Source organism: Bipolaris sorokiniana, assembly GCF_000338995.1.
Source record: "Bipolaris sorokiniana ND90Pr unplaced genomic scaffold COCSAscaffold_15, whole genome shotgun sequence".
NCBI lineage: Eukaryota > Fungi > Ascomycota > Dothideomycetes > Pleosporales > Pleosporaceae > Bipolaris > Bipolaris sorokiniana.
This window is the reverse complement of record NW_006911909.1, coordinates 219184-240384: the sequence shown is the minus strand read 5'-3', so window position 1 is coordinate 240384 and position 21201 is coordinate 219184. Positions and strand designations below refer to the sequence as shown.

Sequence of the window (21201 nt, the reverse complement as noted above, 5' to 3'; positions counted from 1 at the left end):
CGCCTTCGCTCGCAGATACGGGCGTGCAGCTACATCATCCTCCAACTCAAAGATGAAGCTGAGGATTCTGACAACTCCGAGGAAAGCGAGGAATGGGTCCAGTCAATGCAATTACTGTTCAGTCCACTCCATCGCCTCCATGAGGCTCTGAGCGTGGCAGCTCAGGCTCTTTCCCCTCGGGACAGCACCATAGAGAAACTGAAATGGCCTTTCAAGGAACAAGATGTACGGAAACTCGTTAACGCTGTAAGATGTGAGATGGACCTGTTGTCCTTGGCTCTGGATAGAAATTCAACAAGGCTGCTGCAAAAGATCAATATTCACGCCAAACACAACGAGCAGCTACTCGTGGAATTGAAAACCGCGCTTGGTGTCCGAGATGTGCATCATCAATTTGCTCTTGGAAATGTCGCAGAAAAGCTTGGGAGACTGGAGATAGGTCAAGATGACGTCCGGGGACAGGTTCAGCAGCTGCACGAGCGCCACGACTTGGAGGAAGCCATACAGAAGCGTGAGCTCATCCTTGAATGGCTAACCCGTATTGATTATGAGTCTCAACAACGCGACGCTATTCGTTTACGACAAGCTGGAACTGGCCAATGGCTGTTAGATTCACAACAGTATCAAGACTGGCTTGCTGCAAAGGACAATACTTTATTCTGTCCAGGAATACCGGGTGCAGGAAAGACGGTCCTGGCTTCGATCATCAACGAGGATCTAAGGCACCGATTCCATGCTGACTCCCAAATCGGCCTTGCTCATCTATTCTTTGACTACCGGCGCCAGGATCAGCAATCCTTAGAGGTTCTTCTTTCTGGTCTGCTGAAACAGCTTGTTTCACAACACCTACCGTTGCCTAAACAAGTGGAAGATTGCTTTACAATTCATCAACAGGAATACTCAGGTCGGGCACGGGCAATCATGTTAACCCTGGAAGCAGTGATAGCGAGTTTTTCAAGGGTTTTCATTGTACTAGATGCCGTCGATGAATGCCTGGCCCCCGCACAACATTGTACAGATTTGTTATGTGCGATTCAGGAGTTGCAGAAAAGGCATAAGCTCCAACTCCTCGCCACATCTCGCCTCATTCCGGAGGTCACTGAACGATTTACGGCGGCTTCCGTTTTGCAGATCCAAGCAAAATCTCAAGATGTACGAAAATATTTAACTGAACAAATACATCGTCTCCCAGGTTTCGTACGAAAAGATGTGCAACTGCAAAACGAAGTGGTCTCCAGTATCGTTGAAGCTGTTCAAGGAATGTAGGTTAGCCCTTGCGCATTTCAGAAAATATAATAACAGTGTAGGTTCCTTCTTGCTAAGCTTCATCTGAACTCTATGGTTGGCAAGAGGTCTAAGAAAGCACTGCGGACTTCTCTCCATGGCCTTGCAACTGGTTCACAGGCTTACGATGCCGCATACGAGGATGCAATGCTCAGGATTGAAGGGCAACTCGCTGATCAAAAGGAGTTAGCGAAGGAAGCATTGGCCTTTCTCACCTGCACCAAGCACCGCTTTTCAAAGCTAGATTTGGAAATGGCACTCGGTGCAGAGATTGGAAACCCAAATATCGATCCTGACAACTTCCCAGATATTTATGATATTGTAACGGCGTGCGCTGGACTTGTCACAGTCAATGACGAAAGTGGCACTGTCGGGTTAGCCCATTACACCACACAGGAATACCTTGAACGAACACAACAACACTGGTTTCCAGACGCACAAGCCCTCATTACAGACTCATGTCTCTCCTACCTCTCCTTTCTCGCATCTGGAGATTGCCGGACCATTGGCTTGGATGTAATGTGGCAAAGTCGTGGTTGGTGTGTATACAGTGCGAAAAATTGGGGTTATCATGCTCGTCAAGTCCCCGCTAGCCATGAATTGATCATGGAAGTCCTCAATCAGGCAACAGATTTAAGGCCCACTCTTAGCTATATGTATGACGACCTCTCATGCTATAGGTTTTTGGGGCCGGGTGTTGAAATAGACAAGTCGCTACCGGATGGTTTGCATCTGGCAGCCTATTTTGGGCTTGAGGCCGCCTTTGTTGCGTTGCTAAAGCGCACACCAGATCAGTCTTCGGAGTTTGGTGGAAGAGATCCATCGCTAATAGCTGCATTTGCCATTGCAACTTACAGTGGTCACGAGGCAATTGTTAGACAGCTGCTACTCCATGGCGTCTTGATCGAATCTTCAATCATGTTGCGGCACCGCAATGGCCGGACTACTGGCATGCATCTCGCTGCAATGAAAGGACATGCCATCCTTCTCAAGTTGTTCCTAGAGCATGATGTCGATGTCAATTTGTGCAGTTCCGATGGCAGGACTGCTTTGCACTGTGCAGTCGCTTGCGGGAGTGTCCCAGCTACGATGGTCTTGCTTGAGGCGCAAGCTAACGTGAACATCTGTGACGAACGCGGCTGGACTTCATTGCATGAGGCAGCGGCAAACAGTAATGGAAACCTTGAGATCTTTCAGCAGTTGATCGAGCATGGGGGTGCAATTGATCTGCGTGACCATGATGGAGGTATGGCTTTACATTATGCAGTTATGGCGGGCAATATTCAATTTTTCAGCATGTTAGTCAAGACGCAAGCGGATATGAATGTCGGTGACTACCTGGGAATGACTCCATTACACCATGCGGCAGCAAAAGATGACCCCGCCATCCTGAAACAGCTTCTAGATCTTGGCGCATCTGTTGAAATAGTTACCAATGATGGAGTCACACCGCTGATGGAGGCTTGCTCGCGGCAACCACACTTTCAGGAAAAATTGGAAATCCTTCTCGCAGCCGGAGCAGATCCACACGCGCTAGATTGTGAGGATCAATCTGTACTGGTGTGGGCTATGCATCTTGGACCGAAACCGGATATTTTGCGTTTCTTACTCAACAAAGGAGCAGATCCTCAATTGGGCGCGTCGCCTTTGTCATATGCTATGTTTCGATGTGCCGAAACCATGGCTCGGGCTTGTGAGGAGGAGGACGAGGAGAAGAAAAAGGAGTGGCTTATTTGGCAGCAGGATTGGGAGGCATGTGTTCAGATACTCAAAGACTTTGGCGCAGAATGAAGATCGTTGTGGATGCGAGATTATATTGAAGTTTTTCTTTCATTGTATTTTCACTTTTTGCTATCCTGCCGTTTCCTATTTTCTTTTATCTGGCTATATATATATATATATGCGAAGCTAGTCGACTATTAGAATTCATGCTCGAAATACTAGTTGTTATTTCAACACCAATTATCAGAAGAAAAAAAAATCACTTTTCACATAACACCCTCTCAACTCCAAGGAGACCTTGCAAGTGTACATGGTTTTCGTCGAGCTGGGAAGGACTCGATCGTGTCCATCTTTTCAAGAAAAGAAAATTCCAAATATCACGTAGAGCCGGGGTGCACATGCCTATGTGACACACTAATTCTAACTCGTAGTACTGAATGATGTGAAGTACAAGGTGGCTTGGTAAATAGCAGCGTTTATTGTGAAAGCAAGACACATGGTTCCATAGCTTCAATAAATCTATGTATATAACCACCACATCATCCATCTCAAGATGCTACAATAATATCTCCCTCACACCCCCTTCCCGTCCTTCCCGTCCTCCCTCTCAACCTCAATCTCAACACTCGCCTCCACCCTCTCCGTCATAAGATGCTTAACCCCCTTCATAGCCACCACCGCAACCGTCGCCAGCGCCACAAAAGGCACTATACTCCAAAACGCCAACCTATAAGCACGCGCATAAGACCAGTGACTCGCATTCCACGCCGCCGCAACAATCGCTTCGTTAGCACCAGGCACAACACCGGCCTTAAACGACGACGCGGATTTGCCCTTCATAGCAGCCAGAAGCGCGGGTACGGAAGAAGCGGGTAAGCCGGCGGCTGTGGCCGCAGATCCAACGTCGCGGGCGAGATGCGAGGCTACATGAGAGTTCACAATCGCGTAAATGACAGCGGTACCAAAAGAGCCGCCGATGGCACGAGCAGAGAAGGCGAGACCCGTTGCTGTGGAGAGGAAGGCGTGGGGCGCGGTGTACTGGATACATGCGACGAGGAGGGTTAAGGGGCCCGCGCAGCCGATGCCGGTGAGGGCTGTGAAGACGATTTGGAGGGTGCCCCATGTGGGTTTTATAAAGGCGAAGCAGATGGATGCTATCAGCATTATTGTGAAGGTTACTGCTAAGGGTGTTTCTGAAGGTTTCGTTTAGTTTGGAGGAGGATTGGGGGGGTTAGGGGAGGGGGGGTACGGACTTAGGTCTTTGAATTTGGTGGCCCACCATGTTACTGCTAGGGAAGTGAAGATGGAAGCGACTTTGTAGGATAATTGGCGAATTGCGATGTTCCAGGAGTTGTCTTCGAAACCGAGGTTGAGAATGACTTGTGGGGTTACGGCGTTGATGGCGGAATAGTAAATCCAGCCTTCGATTGTGAAGGCGAAGGTTGAGAGCCAAAAGTTGGGGCCTGTGGAGAAGAAGACGTGGGCGACGATGCCGTCTGATCTTCCTTTCCATTCTGGGATATGTTAATGATGTCTCATTGAGGTTGCTGGGAGACTGTACCGTAGAGACAAAAGGCTATGAAGAGAACGATTCCACATGTCAAGTTTGCACATACGTGCGGATCGCTCCATCGATATGCGCCACCTGCCCAGTTGAGAGCAAGGAGCATCAGAGTGGCAGCGGCAACTAGCAAAAGGGAGCCGATAGGATCGCAAGCCCATGCCCATTCCTTGAAGCGCATTCGTGGGTAATCTGTGCGTTTCTTGGGCCAATAGAATGCGAAAAGACCTAGTGATGTGATGCCATGGAGGGCGACTTGGATCCAGAAGATGTATCGCCAGCCTGAAGCACTGAGGTTTGTGACGGCTCCCGCTGCTAAACTACCAACACTACAAGTTCATCAGTGACAATGGCCGTTGCGATTAGATCACGAAGCATAACATACGTGCCTCCCATTACACCTGCAACACCAGCAAGTCCATTTGCTAAAGCGCGGTACTTCAAAGGAAGGATTTCAGAAGGAATGGATTGGACGATGGATATTGTGGCAAGCGTGGTGCCAATGAGGATACCACCACCAATCAACATGGACATGCTGGTAGCTTTGGCACAAATGATGGCACCAACACATGCTATCAGAGGTGGTATAGTGGCGAATAATTTGCGGTCGAGAACGTCTGAAAGACGGCCAACCGGGGGTGAAAGGACTGATTGCATAAGGAGCGGGCCCTTATTTCAATTAATTGTTTACTCAGTAACATTGGCATTACGAGGCACACACCTGAATGATCCAGCTAGCAATTGCAGGTTCTCCCAACTCGCGAATGATAAAGGACAGAACAGAGCCTGCAGCTACGACGACAAAGACCTGAGACATGACCCTGGGTTGAATGTAAGACTACTTTCCGGCAGATTGAGAGTATGCAACGTACGCAAAGCAACAGCAGAAAACAACCATCCATGATCGCCAAGAGAGGTTGACATGCTTGACGTCCTCATTTGCTTCTTGGTCAATGGGCACGATGTGCGCAGTGCGGCTATGGGCAACCTCGACATGCGTAGTTTCTGTTTTCTCATCCATGGCTGCTCACTTGGAATTGCAGCACGATACGATGAGGAGGGATAAGAAGAGGAAAGATGATTCCACGTGGTCATGGAGTGGTCGCGGATGTAGTGCAGCAGGACTAGACTCTCTACGGACATGCCTTAGGCAGCCTGTCATGTGAGCGAGTGCTACGGGCATTTTCCCCCACAGCCTTGCATATCGGCAAACGACAACGGCTAGGGTTACAGAACGGTTGCTAGTCGTCTGGGTGCCATTTGCCGCATTTTGGGGAACACTGCATGCGGGGGTCCGTATTGGGGGAAGATTGGCACCTCCTTGCTGTAATGGTAAGTGCGGGGAAGAATGCTTTGGATCCGGGCTCTTGCATTAGTCTCCTTATCCTCTTTTTTCGAGCTGAGCTTTCCTTCCAATGTACTGAACATAGTGTGATGGTGATGTACTCCTGCTCTTCCATGACGGGTGGTGAGGAGCGAACGGGTGGGTGTTGGGTGAATGGGGAAAGGCCAAGGCCGGGGGACAGACAGCGCCGCCCCGCTGGACCCTGAGATATTGGGGTGGTTTGCTTTCAACTTTTTTTCCTTTGTCACTCTCTTCCGTCAACCCAAATTTAATCCACACAATCTGCAAATATTCAACCGCTCGGCTCAGCCCATAGCACCACTCTCGCCCGCCTGAGCATAGTTCCACCAACCAGGCCGTGTTATGAGCACCCAAAGCGCACTCGCGGGCCGTCTGGTCCCGCTGCGGACCAAGGACGAGGTGCGCGCCAGCTTGGAGACACAACCAGTCTATGTAGTCGAGGTGCCAGCCAAGTTTGCCAATGCCATCAAGGAGTGAGAAACTCACTCTCTGAGCATGTGCCCGACTCGTCTACTAACTTTGCAGTGCCGTCCAAGCTGCTCTGCCCGACTTCAGAACGTCCGAGATCTCGCATTTGCGCCGCGTCGTGCAGTTCAAGTATCTGCCGCCACATCTGCAAAAGGATTTCTATCCGCCGACAAGGCTCCCGAGAGGTGACGAAGATGATCCTGCCTTAGCATTTTTATCTTCCTCTCCTGCATCCTCTCCTGCACAATCAGGCAGTGCCCAGACTGCTGATGAAGCTCTTACTGAACATTTTGATTTAGTTCGTTACTTTCTGCTGTGTCCCACGCGCTATCTCAGCCGTGCAGACCTCGTAGCCATTATACGCACATGTCCACCCTATGACGCGAAGACTACCCTCCCGCGCATCTTCCATGTGACGGTGCCAGCCCTGGCGCCCATCTCCGCAGACCAGGCCGCGCAGTGGAGCAACACATACTGGCCCATTTCGTACAAGAACACCAACCCCTATGGCCCTCATCCAAGCCTCGTGCAACGAAACCAGGACGAAATCCAGCCCGGCGCGGGAACTTATCTTGGCTTGGCGCGGGCTGTTGGCGCGCAGATATCTGACGGATGTCTAGGTGAAGAAATCGGCGTTGTCGTTGTCGACCACACCAAGACGAAGCCCGAGATCATTGTTGTCGCTGGTGACTGCCGTTGGAGATCCTTCACTGGTACAGCCGAACCCCACACTGGGACTGGCAATGTCATGGCGCACTCTGTTCTGCGTGCCATCGCCATGGTTGCAAAGAAGCGACTCCGCGCTGCTAGCACTGATCCCGTATACCTGGACCGCCCACTCTTCTGCGACAGCCCCCTCACTTCAGTCGAGCAAGAATATTTCGACACCAACAACATCCATTCCAGCGGCTACTTGTGTGTCGACCTAGACATTTACCTGACTCACGAGCCCTGCGTCATGTGCTCAATGGCCATTCTACACTCGAGGTTCAGGCGATGCATTTTCGCCAAACGTATGCCACACACCGGAGGGATGACAGCGGATAGCCCGGACAACTCATCGACAGCTCCCACCGGTCTGAAGAACGGCCTGTTTTGGCGACCAAATGAGCTCAACTGGAAGTTCCTAGCTTGGGAGTTCAAGGAAGATGGGGAGCCAGCCCATGGTGCAACGGGCCTAAATGATACCCTGCATGCTTAGATTCGGATGCTCGTCTAGGACCCTATTGGATAATTAGCATTGTCATGGCGCATTGAGTTAGTGTTCTTTTTGCCCGGTGGCTACTCAAATACGGTTTAGACAAAATATGGAATCAGGGACGGACTACTTGAACATTGTAATTAGTTGGAATGAGTTCCAAGCCTCAGAACCATAGGGATCCAACATCCATATGTATGAATCCTTGTCGAGCTACCGGTAACCCCGATGAGTCGAGCCGCCTCGAAGGATCGTGCCTGGCTTAACTTTATAAAGACTAGCTAGCTGTAGGCTTATCTAAGCGTCTTTGGCCCCCAAGAATGACACGATTCAATAGTTATCACAAGACAAACTACTATTCTGATCGAAGGGACTGAGTCGTAGCCAGCACCATGTATCTCCGTCCAGCCCAGCCTTCGGATGAGCCAGCCATAGTCTCGATATGCGCACGCGCCTTTTACAACGAGGACCTGTTTGGTAGAGTCATGCACCCCCATAGAGACCAGTACCCCGAAGACTTGGAAATCTACTGGCGAGGGGTCGTCCGCCGCGACTGGGCATCGCCGCGCAACAGGGTCTTCGTCGTCGTGTGTCCCAAAAATCCCGAACAAAATCAACATGACAAAGAAGAAGATGAAGTAGTCGGCATGGCCATCTGGCAGCGTCAAGGCAACGACGCGACCGCTCAAAAAATAATCCAAGAACACACCGACCCAACCCCTCTCTTCCAACACATCCCCGCCCGCGAAAACCGCGCCGCAGACCCCACCAAAAAGAACCACCTTGCCGACTCTGCAAAATACACTGAACACTACTGGTCAGCACCCCATTCAGAGAACTGGTACCTCTCCCTCTGCGCCGTGGACCCCGCGCACGCAGGCCACGGATACGGGCGGGTGCTCGTGCAGTGGGGGCTTGATCGTGCGCGCCAAGAAGGCGTCGATGCGAGCGTTATTTCGAGCGAGACGTCGCCAGCGTTTTATCTGCGGTGCGGGTTCGATGAGGTGGTGGGGAATGCACATGAGGGGGAGGGGAATCCACTGCAGGTGGATGCGGTTAAAGGGGGGGATATCTTGTTCATGTGGGGAGGAGGGAAGGGGAAGGAGTGATGTGGATGGGACGGTTTTGTGAAAGTTGCCGTTTGGGATTTGATAGCGGTTTTTTTTGTGGGTTTATGATGGTAGAAGTAGGTTTATTTCTTGTGTAATACGGGAGACAGAAATAGAGAGGGGTGTTGTAAGCAATAGAGCGACAGTAAGCGGCGGCTGAATCTGACCTGGTAGTGCGCTTACGTTCTGCATTCGTCGTGTGATGGCGTAAAGGGAAAGAACAACAAACACCGGTACGACGGTTCGCAATATGAAATTTCCTTCTTGCTCTTCGTTATGGCAAGTTACCAGATGCGCTTTCTGAATAGAGAAATATGTGATGTAAAACGCCTTTGCTGAATCCACCATAAGGGACTGAACCGTCTATATAAACTCGATCAAAGAGACCATCAAAAAAAACATCAAATAACACATAAACATCATCTCCTCACTTTCAATCTTCCACCACCAAAAAAAATCCCCCAATCCAGTCTTCCACCATGTACTTCTCCACTATCGTCCTCTCCACCCTCCTCGCCACCCTCTCCTCGGCAACCATCATCCTCGGCCACGCTGACTACGAAAACGACGGCCACAAAGACACGGCCGTCTGGATCCAGGGCCAAGACCCCTGCGCCTATACCTACATGGGCCATGGTAGCCCCTGTAGCTTCAACGGCGGCAACTTTGTCGCCTCAAACACGTTCCACTACCGCATCGTCAACTGCAACAATGGCCAGCCTTTTACGCTACAGAACGAAAATGGGTCCAAGAATGCTGAGGCCGTCTTCCGGCCCATTGATGATTTGGTGCACTGCCCAGGCGGATATACTATGGGCCAGACTTGGGTTTTCTAAATGACAGGCTAAGGGGTGGAGAAATGAGAAGGAGGGCGGGGGGTGATAGAGGATACTGACTTAGTCACTCACTTTTGTTTGATCTGGAATTTCCGGGCAGTAGTTTGGAAATGAGAGAAGAGGGGGGGTTACGTAGTCGATTTTTGAACGCTCGTTTTTAGTTTTGACTCTTTTTGGAGGAAGTTTTGTTTCGGCGGTGTAGATAGATGAAAAGGAAGGCTTGAATTCAAGGTTTTCGACAATGCCTGCTTCGTTATTGCTGAGGTGCCTTTTTGTGTGCTTGGAAATGAGTGAGTTTGTGTTTGTGTGACGCGGTGATGTGGTGAAGGGTGGTTAAGACGGCAGTAGTAAAATGGTAGAGTTGTGAGCAGTAGCTAGGCTGAGTATAGGATATCAGTCAATGAGCTATACCTTATCAGTAGTTCACGTGTCAGTGTCATAACAAGGTATGCTGAATCTTGGTCTATTTGTCTATATTACCATTAATACCTTGTGATCTTTACTTTGGCAAGCGAAGTTTGCCAGGAACGTATGCTCCCGCATCGATGTGAGCAGGCTCGTTTTTCACCGTCCACTCGACGTCTTTTCTGATGAACAACTGTTCTGTGCTTCTTTGACTGGAGCGCCGTTCCAGATCTATGCTCTTGGTACCCGTGATTGCGTCTTCCTGTACTATTGATAACCGTTCCTCGGCTCGTACTATGCCCTCCCTTTCGTGCCTCGACTCTGGAGATATCGAGCCCCCGGTTCGGGTCGTCATCAATACTGACATATCATATACTTCGTGCCGTGCTGACTGCGACGCACTGTGGCAGATTGTGTAGTTGTGGCCATACTTCCCCGATGACTTGGAACTGTAGCCAAACCCTGGTTTGACACCGCTTCCCGTATCGAAGCTCTGAATGAAGGATTTTAGACAGGGCATGGTACTGGTGAGAAGCGAGGCGCAGACTTGACATTGTTGGAGCTCCAATGCGCCTACGCGCTCTACACCAGGATTCGCGCTATGCAGTGCCCTACGCCAAGATTGGAAGAAGAGGCTTGTGAGTAGAAGCAGAGGTAGGCGTAGCCCGAAGATGCCGAGTACTTGTAGCTTAAACGATATGGACATTTGAAGGTTGCGAACGAGGTAGGTAGGGGTTAGGGCGAGGATAAAGTCAGTTAGGGCGTCGGTGGCAGTGACGAACAGATAGCGATTTTCGATTCCATCGCATATCTGGGAAGAGGTTCGTGGCGATAGAGTGTCAGTGGGACAGCCGATTGAGACGAGGAACGCAGAGGCAATGGTCCAGACGGCGATGACGCCAGTGATGAAGACGCAGGTCTTCCAAGCATTTCGCATTTCTCTCGTGAAGAGGCGCTGGACGAGGAGGATGGTGGAGAGCTTGGAGAAGCCGAGACAAATGTAGACGACTACTTGGTTGCTGGAATATGCCTATTCAAACTGGATTAGACATAGCTTCGATGTGTTATGCAAGTCAATAGAGAGTTTACCCAGGCCATGCGCGCATACTGCTCATCGGTCAAGGTCCCAAAGGACTTTGCCAGTCCTGCCGACAACGATAAGAGTAGCAGTGAAAATTGAACCAAGTTCGCCACCTAACATTCGCGTCAGTTTCACACAAGGCTTGAACGCAAAAAAAGTAAGCTCACCTGTGCAAGCAGCATAGCCGCATCATCCAATCCCAAGACGCGCCATTTGATAAATATGCGCGCCAGAAACGTAAGGCTGGTGTATGTGAATGACAGAAACGTGACAATGTACAGCACCCCGCTTTGATCGTCGTCTGTAATGTCAGCCCACCGATAACTGCGATCTACAGGTGGAACTTCTACCGCTGCCATTGTGAAAAGAAAGGGTGGAATGCGGGAAGCCCCCGCTGATCAAGTTCTTCAAAATCACAGAGTGACCACGTGTGTAGAAGAAAGGGGGTACCGGCGACACATGAGTACTATCTTCTTGTCACACAAAAATCCGTCACACAGCGCTCTGATCCTTCAGTCCGCTTTTGCGTCACAGTTACCAGCCTCACACCATGGATGTTGCTGCGGCAGTAGCCAAAATGTACATGGGGACATGTGCGGTAGTTGATCGCCAGAATTCAGCCGGCACGCAATATATCTCGTCCTATCATGCCGCAGTCACGGCAAATTCTTCGGGACTTTGCCCTGATGAATCTTTCTATGACTGTGTCTTTCCTCACGTTCTGGTGGTGCGCCGCGCAAGGCTCGGATCCCGCTGCTCTATCGACACACAGACGGGACATGGGTTCGTGGGAGGGGAGGACAGACGTTGCATCGCTTGCATCAAGGAACAAGAGTGGCTCTAACCGCTCGCCCCGACCCGCACCCCTGCCGAACCCTTTACTTAACAGCATCCATGCGCCATTCAGTAAGAAGTGGTACAACACGCTAGATCCTGCGGAATCCTCTTTGCTCGGTCCTTTGCACCTTCACGGCAATCCACGACCGGTTGGATTTGCGGCACGACGGGCGACTTGGGACAAACGGGCGAATCAGAACTTGCACCTGCACAATGGCCTGGCGACCCGAGGGAGAACTTGGTCCACTCGTTTATAGATTTGCTGTGCATTGATCGTCCGTTGTTGCATCCCCGGCGTGTGCAGCAGTCCAACGCGACCTCGACCCTTCGCTAACGCGGCTCGAACATGGTGGTTTGACATGTCGTCCTGGTAGAACGACCTACCTAAACGCGGAAGGGCCGAAAGACTAAGCGCATGTATGGGAAATAGCCGGTCATAAATGGGGTATTATGTGCGTTTGCAACAGAGACATGGGAAAGGCGGTTTTGACGCAATTTTTTAATCATACGATTAATATCTCTTCATCGCTGCTAAGCGTTTGGCGAGATTGTTATTCCTTGGGAGGAGATTTTATTCCACTTTTAGCCACGCCACAGCCGGTACGCCTTACCATCCTGCACAGTGTTTATTCTTTGAATCTTGACATTCGTTTCTTTTTGCACTCATTTCTGTTGGTCAATCATGTCGGAAACAAAGGCTGCTGAGGCGGTAGTCTCGTCCCCTCCCGACAGCGAACTCCAGCACGATGGTGTTATTTCGGAGAAGAAGGGTACTGTTGGCGACCAGAAGGACATGTACCGCATGGGAAAGCAGCAGGAACTGCGACGAAACTTTCGCTTCGTTTCCATCTTCGGATACTCCATGGTGCTCATGGCAACATGGGAAACAGTATTGACGTACGTAGGGGACTCGTACAATTGGTTTTGCATGGTCTGACATCTTCTAGTACTTTGATCATCCCCCTGACCAATGGTGGCACCGGTGGCGCCATCGTCATGTTCCTCGTCACGGCAGTATGCATGGGATTTGTGATTGTGTCCATGGCCGAGATGGCTTCAATGTAAGTGATATGTTCGTTTACTGGTTCTTGCGCAGGCAATGCAAGCACATTGTTGCGCAGTCCCTGTGTACATCTGGTTCTACAAAAAGGAAGGCGACAGTGCATGAGAATACGCCACTGAGGTTACTATGATAGTCACTGACATGCGCAAAGGGCACCCACCTCTGGCGGTCAGTACCACTGGGTCTCGGAATTCGCTCCACGAAAACACCAAAAATTCCTCAGCTATGTTGTCGGCTGGCTCTGTGTATTGGGTTGGCAAACAGGTATCGCATCCATTGCTTACCTAGCAGGTGGCCAGATCCAAGGCCTTGTGATCCTCAACAACCCCGACTACATTCCCGAAAGATGGCATGGCACTTTACTCGTAATGGCCGTTGCCACATTCTCCATCATCTTCAACACCCTGCTAGCCCGCAAGCTTCCCCTCGTCGAAGGCATCGTCTTAGTCCTCCACATCTTCGGTTTTTTCGCCGTCTTTATCACAATGTGGGTGTTGGGACCACGAAGCTCGGCCAAAGAGGTATTCGGAGGCTTCCAGGATAACGCGGGATGGGGAAATGTAGGACTATCCGTGCTGGTTGGTCAATTGACACCAATCTTCGCCCTGTTGGGTGCAGATGCAGCGACGCACATGTCCGAGGAGTTGAAAGACGCTTCCTACACGCTGCCTCGTGCCATGATTGCAACAGCAGTTGTAAACAGCATCCTTGGTTTCCTCATGCTCGTCACCTTTTGCTTCTGCCTCGGCGACGTGAGCACAGTTATCAGCACCCCAACCGGCCAACCCCATATCCAGGTTCTGTACAACGCAACCAAATCAGTCTCAGGCGCTACCGTCCTCGCATCCATTACCACCATCATGGCCGTCTTCGGCTGCGTCAACAATGTCGCTACGTGCTCGCGCCAGCTCTTCGCCTTTGCCCGCGACAACGGTGTTCCCTTTAGCGCTTTCTTCTCCCACGTCCAGCCCGGATGGGATATTCCTCTCAACAGTGTCCTCATGTCCTTTCTCATCGCTTGTCTGCTTTCCCTCATCAACATTGGCAGCTCCGTTGCCTTCAACTCCATCGCTTCGCTCGGCACATGCGCGCTGCTATCATCCTACATCATCAGCATTTCGTGCATGTTTATCAAGAGGTGGAACAACGAGCCCTTGATTCCGTGCAAATTCTCTCTCGGACGCGCTGGTATCTGGGTGAACGGCATCTCTATCGTGTATCTGTGTATCGCGCTTGTATTTGTCTTCTTCCCTACTTTCCCCCACCCAACCGCTGCGCTCATGAACTGGAACATCTTGATCTACGGCGTCGTTGTCATCTTTTCGTTCATTTACTTTGCTGTCAAGGGGCGCAGGGTATATGTTGGGCCTGTTGAGTATCTCAACAAGGATTTGTAGATGGTACATTGGGAAAATTGATAGTAATCATTGGGTCGGGTGTGTCATAAAAGTTGAATGATCGGAAACGCTAATTTAAATTTCCATATAATCTGCCATATACTAGAGCTTAGAAGTGTGAACACATTAGTATATTATTCAAGATGAGCTCAGCTCTAGCATGACTGAATTTGTTCCCTGTAGCGGTGCTACATTCAACATCCTCTGTTGCTGTTGATAGGGAACGGAGCTATCTTCACGATTCGTGGTAGAAATTGTAATAATTAGTTGCTTAAATACTGCCTCGCAGCGTGCAATTTACTTCTTTTCTATACTGTTCCAGTTTAACGTCAATGACGATGGCCCCATTGCAGGACAAAACTAGCAACCTTACCGAACATAATTCTAATATCTTTTACTACGCGGTGTGGTTTGCAAGAGCGGTATGTCGCTGGATACTACTATTGGCAATGTGTGTTCATCTGGATGCTAAATAGCGCTTACCTACGTAGCAATGCCCAGTGCCCTCCGCCCCGGTGTGGCCGGTGAGCGGTTTGGGGTGCACTGCCTCTTCAGCCTGCCTCTTCAGCCTACCTCTACCTCCAAGCTAACCTGTCGCGACTACATCATCAACTGCTAAACAAAACCATAAGACAGTGTTCAGTCGTTACTAACTCCATATTAGTCAGAGAGTAAAAGCGCCCTCAGGCATCACCATGGAAGTTGCCGCTGCGATGGTCAGTTTCGTCGGCCTAGTAGGCACTGTTGCGCAAGGCCAGAAGTTCCTGTATGACTTCACGACCAACATGAAGGACTGCCCGAAGGATATTCACGAGATGAAGACCGACATTGAATTAGTAGAAGCCTTGATCACGCAAGTAGTTCAACAATCTAACGAGCGTGATGGGCGACTTCGAGAAAGCGCAGTATTGGCACGCGCAATTGGCCACGCTCAGGAAAGCGTCAAAGATCTCAAGAAGGAGCTGGCTATGTATCCTTCGAATGGAAAACATAGGCGATTCAGGTTTGCGACCAAACTCAGTCAAACAAAAAAGCTTAGGGCAAGCTTGGATAGGAGTAAGACCATCATGTTGGATTTGAAGACTCAGCTGCACAGGTAGTCTATTCGGAAACACTCTTGACGATCACTGACACCAAATAGCGACCTATTATATGAGATCCGTGACATGAATCAAGAGGTTCTCAGATCAATAGAAAACACAAGCGGAAATCTAGAAACACATGATAGAAACTCTCACAAGGTCACGCAAAAATCTATGGTCCAAGAAGAAACCACAGATAATTCTAGAGGCAAAGCAGAGGCTTTGGTTCCGCCAGCAAGCGACACTTCATCTGAAGGTCTGACAAATGTTGAAATTGCCGCGAAGAATCTCGAGCACACCACGGGCTTGTTGATGGAAACAGGGATCTCATCTTCACCAGCTTTGTTACCATCAACGCCTGCATTGTCACGCGAAGTCAGCGATATCTCTGTTATAAGCTCGTCCCAGGAAACGACAGCCAGCAGCATCTCGAGCTCGCAAAGTATTCCACCGTCAGTATCCCAGGATGCTCAAAAAGCGAACATCGCCTCAAAACACCCCCTTCTACAGTTCAAGGACAATCAGGTAAGACCAAGTACGCATATGCTTCTGCCCATCTGACGTCTCTGTGCAGTTCCAATTCTTGGTTGCGATCATCTTCACCCAGCGCGCCACTAAACAAAAAAATCTCGCTTGTCAACGTGCCTCAGAATGTCTGACAGCATATCCAACGCCAGAAGCACTTTCGAAAGCATCATTTGCAGCTCTCAGTCAATACTTCATCGAACTTGGCTTGTATAATACCAAGCCACCCCAGTTGATCAATCTAGCTCGAGCATATGTCAAAGATCCACCACAACAAGGCAGATTGCGCTCGAAACCTAATTGTCCCCAATCTGAGATTTCACATTTACCGCGAATTGGGGTATCATCAATCAATGCTTGGCTGGTATATTGCTGTGAAAGGATAGATGTAGTAACCACAGATACGACACTGTTGGAATATATGGAGCATCTGAAGAAAAAAAAATGAGGCGGAGGGCTAATTGCCTCTAGATATCCTGCTTTTACATGTACATGAGGGCACAGCAAGCCACTGTAGTTACGACTTGTATGTAGTGTTTTAAGGAAAAGAGTATGGTAGATGTAGAGGAGGACCTAATGAATTACACTTCCTGCTTCTTAATAGCAATGGCGATGCTAGAATATATTCACACTGGTGCAATTTCCCGGTACCTGTTTCCTCTTTCGCGACGCAGTAGTTCTTCGCTTCGTAAGGGTAGGAGGGTTAGCATTGCAATGTCGCCTTATTATGTAGAATCCAAAGTAGAATAATATGCATTGTATGTGTGTGATCAAGATATGTGACTGTCCAATAGTAGTGGTTCTCACCACGCAACATAGTCACGTTGCTCTTCAGTGACATTTTTACCTAATTCGTGATGATTTTGTGTCCGACTTCTTATCCTGATATGTAGTACATAATTTACATCCAACTTTCCTTTCCCTAAAAGATCGCGGTACCATTGACATGAGAGCCGACTCCACCTATAGAATGGTTAGCAAGAAAAAATCAGTCAAAGCGATGCGCAACACAACATACCAGGACAGTTCGCGGGCGCGGAAGAAAAGAAAAAGAACCATCTCCCCTTCTCCCGACACGTCTGTGCCAGCTTTTCCAAGTCCAGCATCTCACCCAGTGGCATACCCCAAAGCGCAAGTATGTGCTCGTGGAGATAGTACTCTGCACCGCGTTAGCTCCCGATATACAAAAAGGCACCCCTCGGCCTAGCCAAGGACTGTGTAAATCTCAACCATACCTTCTTGCGTAGGCCACGCCTCAAAAGCCGGCGCATCCCCCGCAACAGTCGCAAAGTAGCAATCATGCAGCCAATCCAAAATTTTCTCTTCCTGGCTCAACCCCGCAAACCGGTGTCCATCCGCCCCTCCTTTCCTGGCATCATGGGGCACCGCAGCTTTAGCTCGTTCTTCATCGCTCTTGCCGTCATATGCTTCTTTCCAGCCACTTCGAACGAAGAGCATGTCTCCGGGCTTGATGTCGCCGCCTTGAGCTGCGGGTCGGATGTCGATGCCCTGATCTTTGCCGCAGTGGTAGAGTTCCTCGAAGGAGATGGGATGGTAGTCGTAGGGGTCGTAGGCGATTCCTTTTTTGTGGGCGTAGCTTCTGTAGTCGAGGAGGACGCCGCGGCCGGCAATGCCGTGGTTAGCCCAGTGGTGAATCGAGCATTTGTGGTTGGCGTGCGGACCAGCGATGTCGCTGCCTTTTGTCTGAGGCGATCGTTAGTCAGGATTGATGTGAGAAGGGAGTAAGAGAACGGACGCCGTTATAAAAGTTTCCGCTTGCTATGTGGGCGAAATGACGAAAGCCATCCCATTGTGTGCCACTCTGAGTGTTCAGGTTGTACACATCATCATAGACAATTCCTTCGAGTACAGTCTTGACTTCGTGCTTGAAGGGTTCACGGCCGAATGCTGGTACATTGGGCACGTTAAGAGGTAGACTGTTTTCATCAGTGTGGATTCAGTAGGGTATGCTGGGTGGTGTTTACTTCACGGGTACTATCTCTCCAGACTTGATCTCTTTAGCCGCTGCAGCTACGCGGGTCGGTGTAAGAAGGTTCAGGCGCCCAATCTGTTGCGGGTTAGTGTGGTATCATTGTATTAACGGTGGAAGCTACTATACGTAGTCGTTGTCGCCCCAGACCCAAGCGGCTCCTTTGGGGGCGCCAGGAATCTCTGGAAGTTCCTTTCGCGTGGGAAATTTGGTGCTATCTGGATCCCACGGGATGTTCGTGGCGGTTTTTTCCATAGTTAATAAATCTTTGATCTGTGTCAGGCGTTGGTTCGCGGTGTTCTTGGGATCCATCGTGTTTGCTGACGCACCAACAGTCTTTTGTTGTTCAATATCCCAATTGCTCAAGTCTGTAGCAACAAAGACCCTTTTCACGATATACAGAAATACCGTACGTCCGGACGTTTACCCCGCATTATTTCTGCGCTGGGTGGGTTTGCGCCGAGGCTTCTGTGCCGTCCGTATCCATCGGCTATTGTGAACCCACTCTTCTCGTCAAGAGAAAGTCATCGAAAAACATCCCTTCCTACCCCGCCAGCTCAAGATGTACATCCTTTGGCTTCAACATACTATCCCTGCCGATGATGAGCACAGGTTTGGGATTGGGAGATGACTTTGTCATCGCAGCGGAGGATTAGAGATTGGTGGCGTAAGCGGCACGGCCGGTTAATTACTCCAGCCACGTGTGTCCATCTGGTCCCGTGTGCACCCTTGGCAAAAAGCTTATTGCAGTCAAGAGAGTCTTGTATGTGTATGAGAGTCTTGTTTTTGACATCAACAAGTCGAACGTTGGTTTAAGTTAAGAACCTAAGAACGCGAACTATGGGTACTACAGTATCAATAGACAGTTAGTAATCCTCCCAGCGGGTAAACAGTAATCACGCCTTCGCTACCAATGTTAGTGCGACCGGCAGGTAGCACGAGTCATCTCACTTGTCAGAATGTACCTGCTCATAAGCCACCGTTACAAACTCTTTGTTCACCCGCCGTTCGCTACTTCATGGCCTTCTATCGTCCTGGCCCCTTGCACCATGCGTCCATCGCACGTAGTACTGAGACTATCATTTCGGTCGCGTCAACGAGCAAGCTCATTCTCGTTTCTTAGAGATCCGGCCTCATCCGTGGATTCCCCCACGGATTGTGAATACATCCAGTCCATATTGATTTAGCCGGTCGATGGTATCTGATAGCGCCATCATTAGCCATAATACTAGCGCCGTATTCCTACCCCTAGCGAGTCCGACAAACTTACCAGTCCTTGATCCTAGCCAACTGGTTTGTTGGAGGGAAAACTCCCGTCCGTCTCGCCGTTCTTCCGTGTCAGCAAGGTCTGTGCTGCTAAGTCGATAGACATAAATCGACTACCCCACACCGATAACCCCAGATTTAACCCATCTCCACCTTACCCTACTTCTTCAGTTCTTTCTAGCAATCGTTCTAGCGCCATGGCTTCCGCTATTGAGAAGTCAGAGGCCGCCGATCATACCTCCAAAGTTTCCATGGACGGTATCGTTGCTTACGAGGAGGGCAAGACCCAAGCATTTGGGGAAACTGTTATCTGCACCGAAGAAGATAACAAGCGCATCCTGCGGAAGACAGACATCTGGATGCTGTCTCTCCTTTGCATGGTTTACTTCCTCCAGTCCGCCGACAAAGGAATCATTGGTTTGACAGCTGTTTATGGACTGAAGACCGACGCACATCTCAAGGGAAACGATTACTCCAACATTGGAAACATCGGTTACTACGCACAACTCGGTGTGCAACCTTTGGCAGCATGGGCCCTCGTCAAGCTTCGATACCGACATGTCTTGCCAGTCATCATTGTATGCTGGGGCATCTCAGTCGCTGGTGGTCTTGGAGCATCAAAGAACTACGGTGGGCTCATGGCATCTCGATTCTTCCTCGGCGCATTCGAAGCGGCAGTCGTTCCTCTCTTCTCGATGATCACAATTGCCTTTTACAGGCGCTCTGAGCAGCCTTTCCGGGTTGCATGTTGGTATAGCTGTTATGGGCTTAGCACGCTGATCAGTGCTCCTATTGTCTATGGGTTTGGTCGTATCCATTCTCATCATCTATATCGCTATCAGATTGTATATCTCTTCTTTGGGCTATTGACTATTTGTATTGGCTTGATCACTTACTGGTGGGCTCACGACAGCCCTGGGGAAGCCCGTTTCCTCTCGCCCGAAGATCGCCTGAAGGCTATTGAACGACTCAAGGCAAACCAACAGGGTATCATCTCGCATAAGTTCAACTGGTCCCACGTCTTTGAGGCTTGGACAGAGCCCAAGTACTGGCTGTACATGATCATGGTAATTTCCGTCAACGCTGGTGCTGCCGTCTCGTCCGTCTTTGGTGCCATTATTCTCCAAAACCTGGCTGGTTTCACGCCCGACGAAGCTGTCCTGCTCAACATGCCGTTCGGCGCACTTCAGTTTATCTCTATTCTTCTTGCGTCATGGCTGGCATACCGTTTCAAGCGCAAATCTCCATTCCTGCTTGGACTGGTTACTATCGTCATCGTCGGTGTCTCTCTACTTGTTGCTCTTCCAAAAGAGAAAAAAAACAAAGGAGGACTCCTCACTGGCTACTATCTGATTGCATTTGTTTATGCCATCAACCCTTTGCTTATCTCCTGGATGGGAGCAAACTGTGCTGGACAAACCAAGAAGGCCGTCTATTATACGTCTTTCAACGCTGGAAACGCCATTGGTAACATCATTACCCCATACATTTTTGATAAAAAGTTCGCTCCACAATACGTAAGTCAGCCATATGTCATACATACGAGTAGCATTTTATTGACAATCATCTAGCACAATGCTCTCAAAGGTATTCTCGCGATCTGGTGCATCCTCTGGGGCGTCGTGATTCTGCAGATTTTTGTCATCACGTGGATGCAGAAGAAGAAGTGTGACGAGCGCGAGGCAGCTGGTCTTCCGAGGAACCCTGTCGATTATTCTATGAGCGGACACCAACAGGCAACTGATGCTGACGTGCACGGCGAGAACGGTCTCCAGGACATGACGGACAGGGAGAACATCTACTTTCAGTACTTGCTGTAATCAGAGCCGCAGGCTCATGTGTATATTCTATTATTCTTGAAGGAAAATCTACTTTCTCACAATTGCATGACTAGAGTTTTAGTGCTGATGGAAAGACGGATGCCACGCTGGAATATGTGGGGACAGCAGCTTATGCTTATGTCAGCTTTGTAGCCAGAAAACAGCGAATACAGCTGTTCACATGCGAAGCT

At 49.8% G+C, this 21201-nt stretch overlaps 10 protein-coding genes across 10 annotated transcripts; 7 read left to right on the top strand and 3 right to left on the bottom strand.

The window, feature by feature from the left end:
- Window positions 1–258: 258 nt before the first annotated feature.
- Window positions 259–2286, top strand: COCSADRAFT_99955 (uncharacterized protein; the record flags this gene model as incomplete). The annotated part of the gene is made up of 2 exons (XM_007706016.1): window positions 259–1262; window positions 1308–2286. Coding segments are annotated over 2 exons (1983 nt in total), but the record flags the coding sequence as incomplete, so codon positions are not given.
- A 1267-nt stretch (window positions 2287–3553) lies between these two features.
- COCSADRAFT_151099 (uncharacterized protein) lies at window positions 3554–6043 on the bottom strand. Its single transcript, XM_007706015.1, has 6 exons — window positions 5440–6043; window positions 5289–5388; window positions 4953–5236; window positions 4568–4896; window positions 4260–4520; window positions 3554–4199 (listed from the first exon to the last, which is right to left on the bottom strand). The coding sequence occupies exons 1-6, from the start codon at window positions 5586–5588 to the stop codon at window positions 3580–3582; spliced, it is 1743 nt and encodes a 580-aa protein (XP_007704205.1). The 5' UTR covers window positions 5589–6043; the 3' UTR covers window positions 3554–3579.
- A 123-nt stretch (window positions 6044–6166) lies between these two features.
- On the top strand, window positions 6167–7940 carry COCSADRAFT_126038 (uncharacterized protein). The gene is made up of 2 exons (XM_007706014.1): window positions 6167–6406; window positions 6459–7940. The coding sequence occupies exons 1-2, from the start codon at window positions 6276–6278 to the stop codon at window positions 7600–7602; spliced, it is 1275 nt and encodes a 424-aa protein (XP_007704204.1). The 5' UTR covers window positions 6167–6275; the 3' UTR covers window positions 7603–7940.
- On the top strand, window positions 7909–9000 carry COCSADRAFT_40392 (uncharacterized protein). The gene has a single exon (XM_007705879.1). The coding sequence runs from the start codon at window positions 7992–7994 to the stop codon at window positions 8706–8708; it is 717 nt and encodes a 238-aa protein (XP_007704069.1). The 5' UTR covers window positions 7909–7991; the 3' UTR covers window positions 8709–9000.
- Window positions 9001–9119: 119 nt separating this feature from the next.
- Window positions 9120–9792, top strand: COCSADRAFT_40391 (uncharacterized protein). The gene has a single exon (XM_007705878.1). The coding sequence runs from the start codon at window positions 9188–9190 to the stop codon at window positions 9542–9544; it is 357 nt and encodes a 118-aa protein (XP_007704068.1). The 5' UTR covers window positions 9120–9187; the 3' UTR covers window positions 9545–9792.
- Window positions 9793–10421: 629 nt separating this feature from the next.
- On the bottom strand, window positions 10422–11368 carry COCSADRAFT_48598 (uncharacterized protein; the record flags this gene model as incomplete). The annotated part of the gene is made up of 3 exons (XM_007705965.1): window positions 10422–10979; window positions 11039–11143; window positions 11198–11368. Coding segments are annotated over 3 exons (834 nt in total), but the record flags the coding sequence as incomplete, so codon positions are not given.
- Window positions 11369–12549: 1181 nt separating this feature from the next.
- Window positions 12550–14327, top strand: COCSADRAFT_100094 (uncharacterized protein; the record flags this gene model as incomplete). Its single annotated transcript, XM_007706013.1, has 3 exons — window positions 12550–12764; window positions 12815–12928; window positions 13082–14327. The coding sequence occupies 3 exons, from the start codon at window positions 12550–12552 to the stop codon at window positions 14325–14327; spliced, it is 1575 nt and encodes a 524-aa protein (XP_007704203.1).
- Window positions 14328–15022: 695 nt separating this feature from the next.
- Window positions 15023–16382, top strand: COCSADRAFT_100424 (uncharacterized protein; the record flags this gene model as incomplete). Its single annotated transcript, XM_007706012.1, has 4 exons — window positions 15023–15423; window positions 15469–15934; window positions 15984–16050; window positions 16321–16382. 4 exons carry the CDS (start codon window positions 15023–15025, stop codon window positions 16380–16382), a joined length of 996 nt encoding a protein of 331 aa, XP_007704202.1.
- Window positions 16383–16856: 474 nt separating this feature from the next.
- On the bottom strand, window positions 16857–18236 carry COCSADRAFT_29981 (uncharacterized protein; the record flags this gene model as incomplete). Its single annotated transcript, XM_007705834.1, has 6 exons — window positions 16857–16897; window positions 16953–17093; window positions 17170–17638; window positions 17691–17871; window positions 17920–18002; window positions 18054–18236. 6 exons carry the CDS (start codon window positions 18234–18236, stop codon window positions 16857–16859), a joined length of 1098 nt encoding a protein of 365 aa, XP_007704024.1.
- An 878-nt stretch (window positions 18237–19114) lies between these two features.
- Window positions 19115–21174, top strand: COCSADRAFT_193413 (uncharacterized protein). The gene is made up of 2 exons (XM_007706011.1): window positions 19115–20707; window positions 20762–21174. The coding sequence occupies exons 1-2, from the start codon at window positions 19388–19390 to the stop codon at window positions 21008–21010; spliced, it is 1569 nt and encodes a 522-aa protein (XP_007704201.1). The 5' UTR covers window positions 19115–19387; the 3' UTR covers window positions 21011–21174.
- Window positions 21175–21201: the final 27 nt, after the last annotated feature.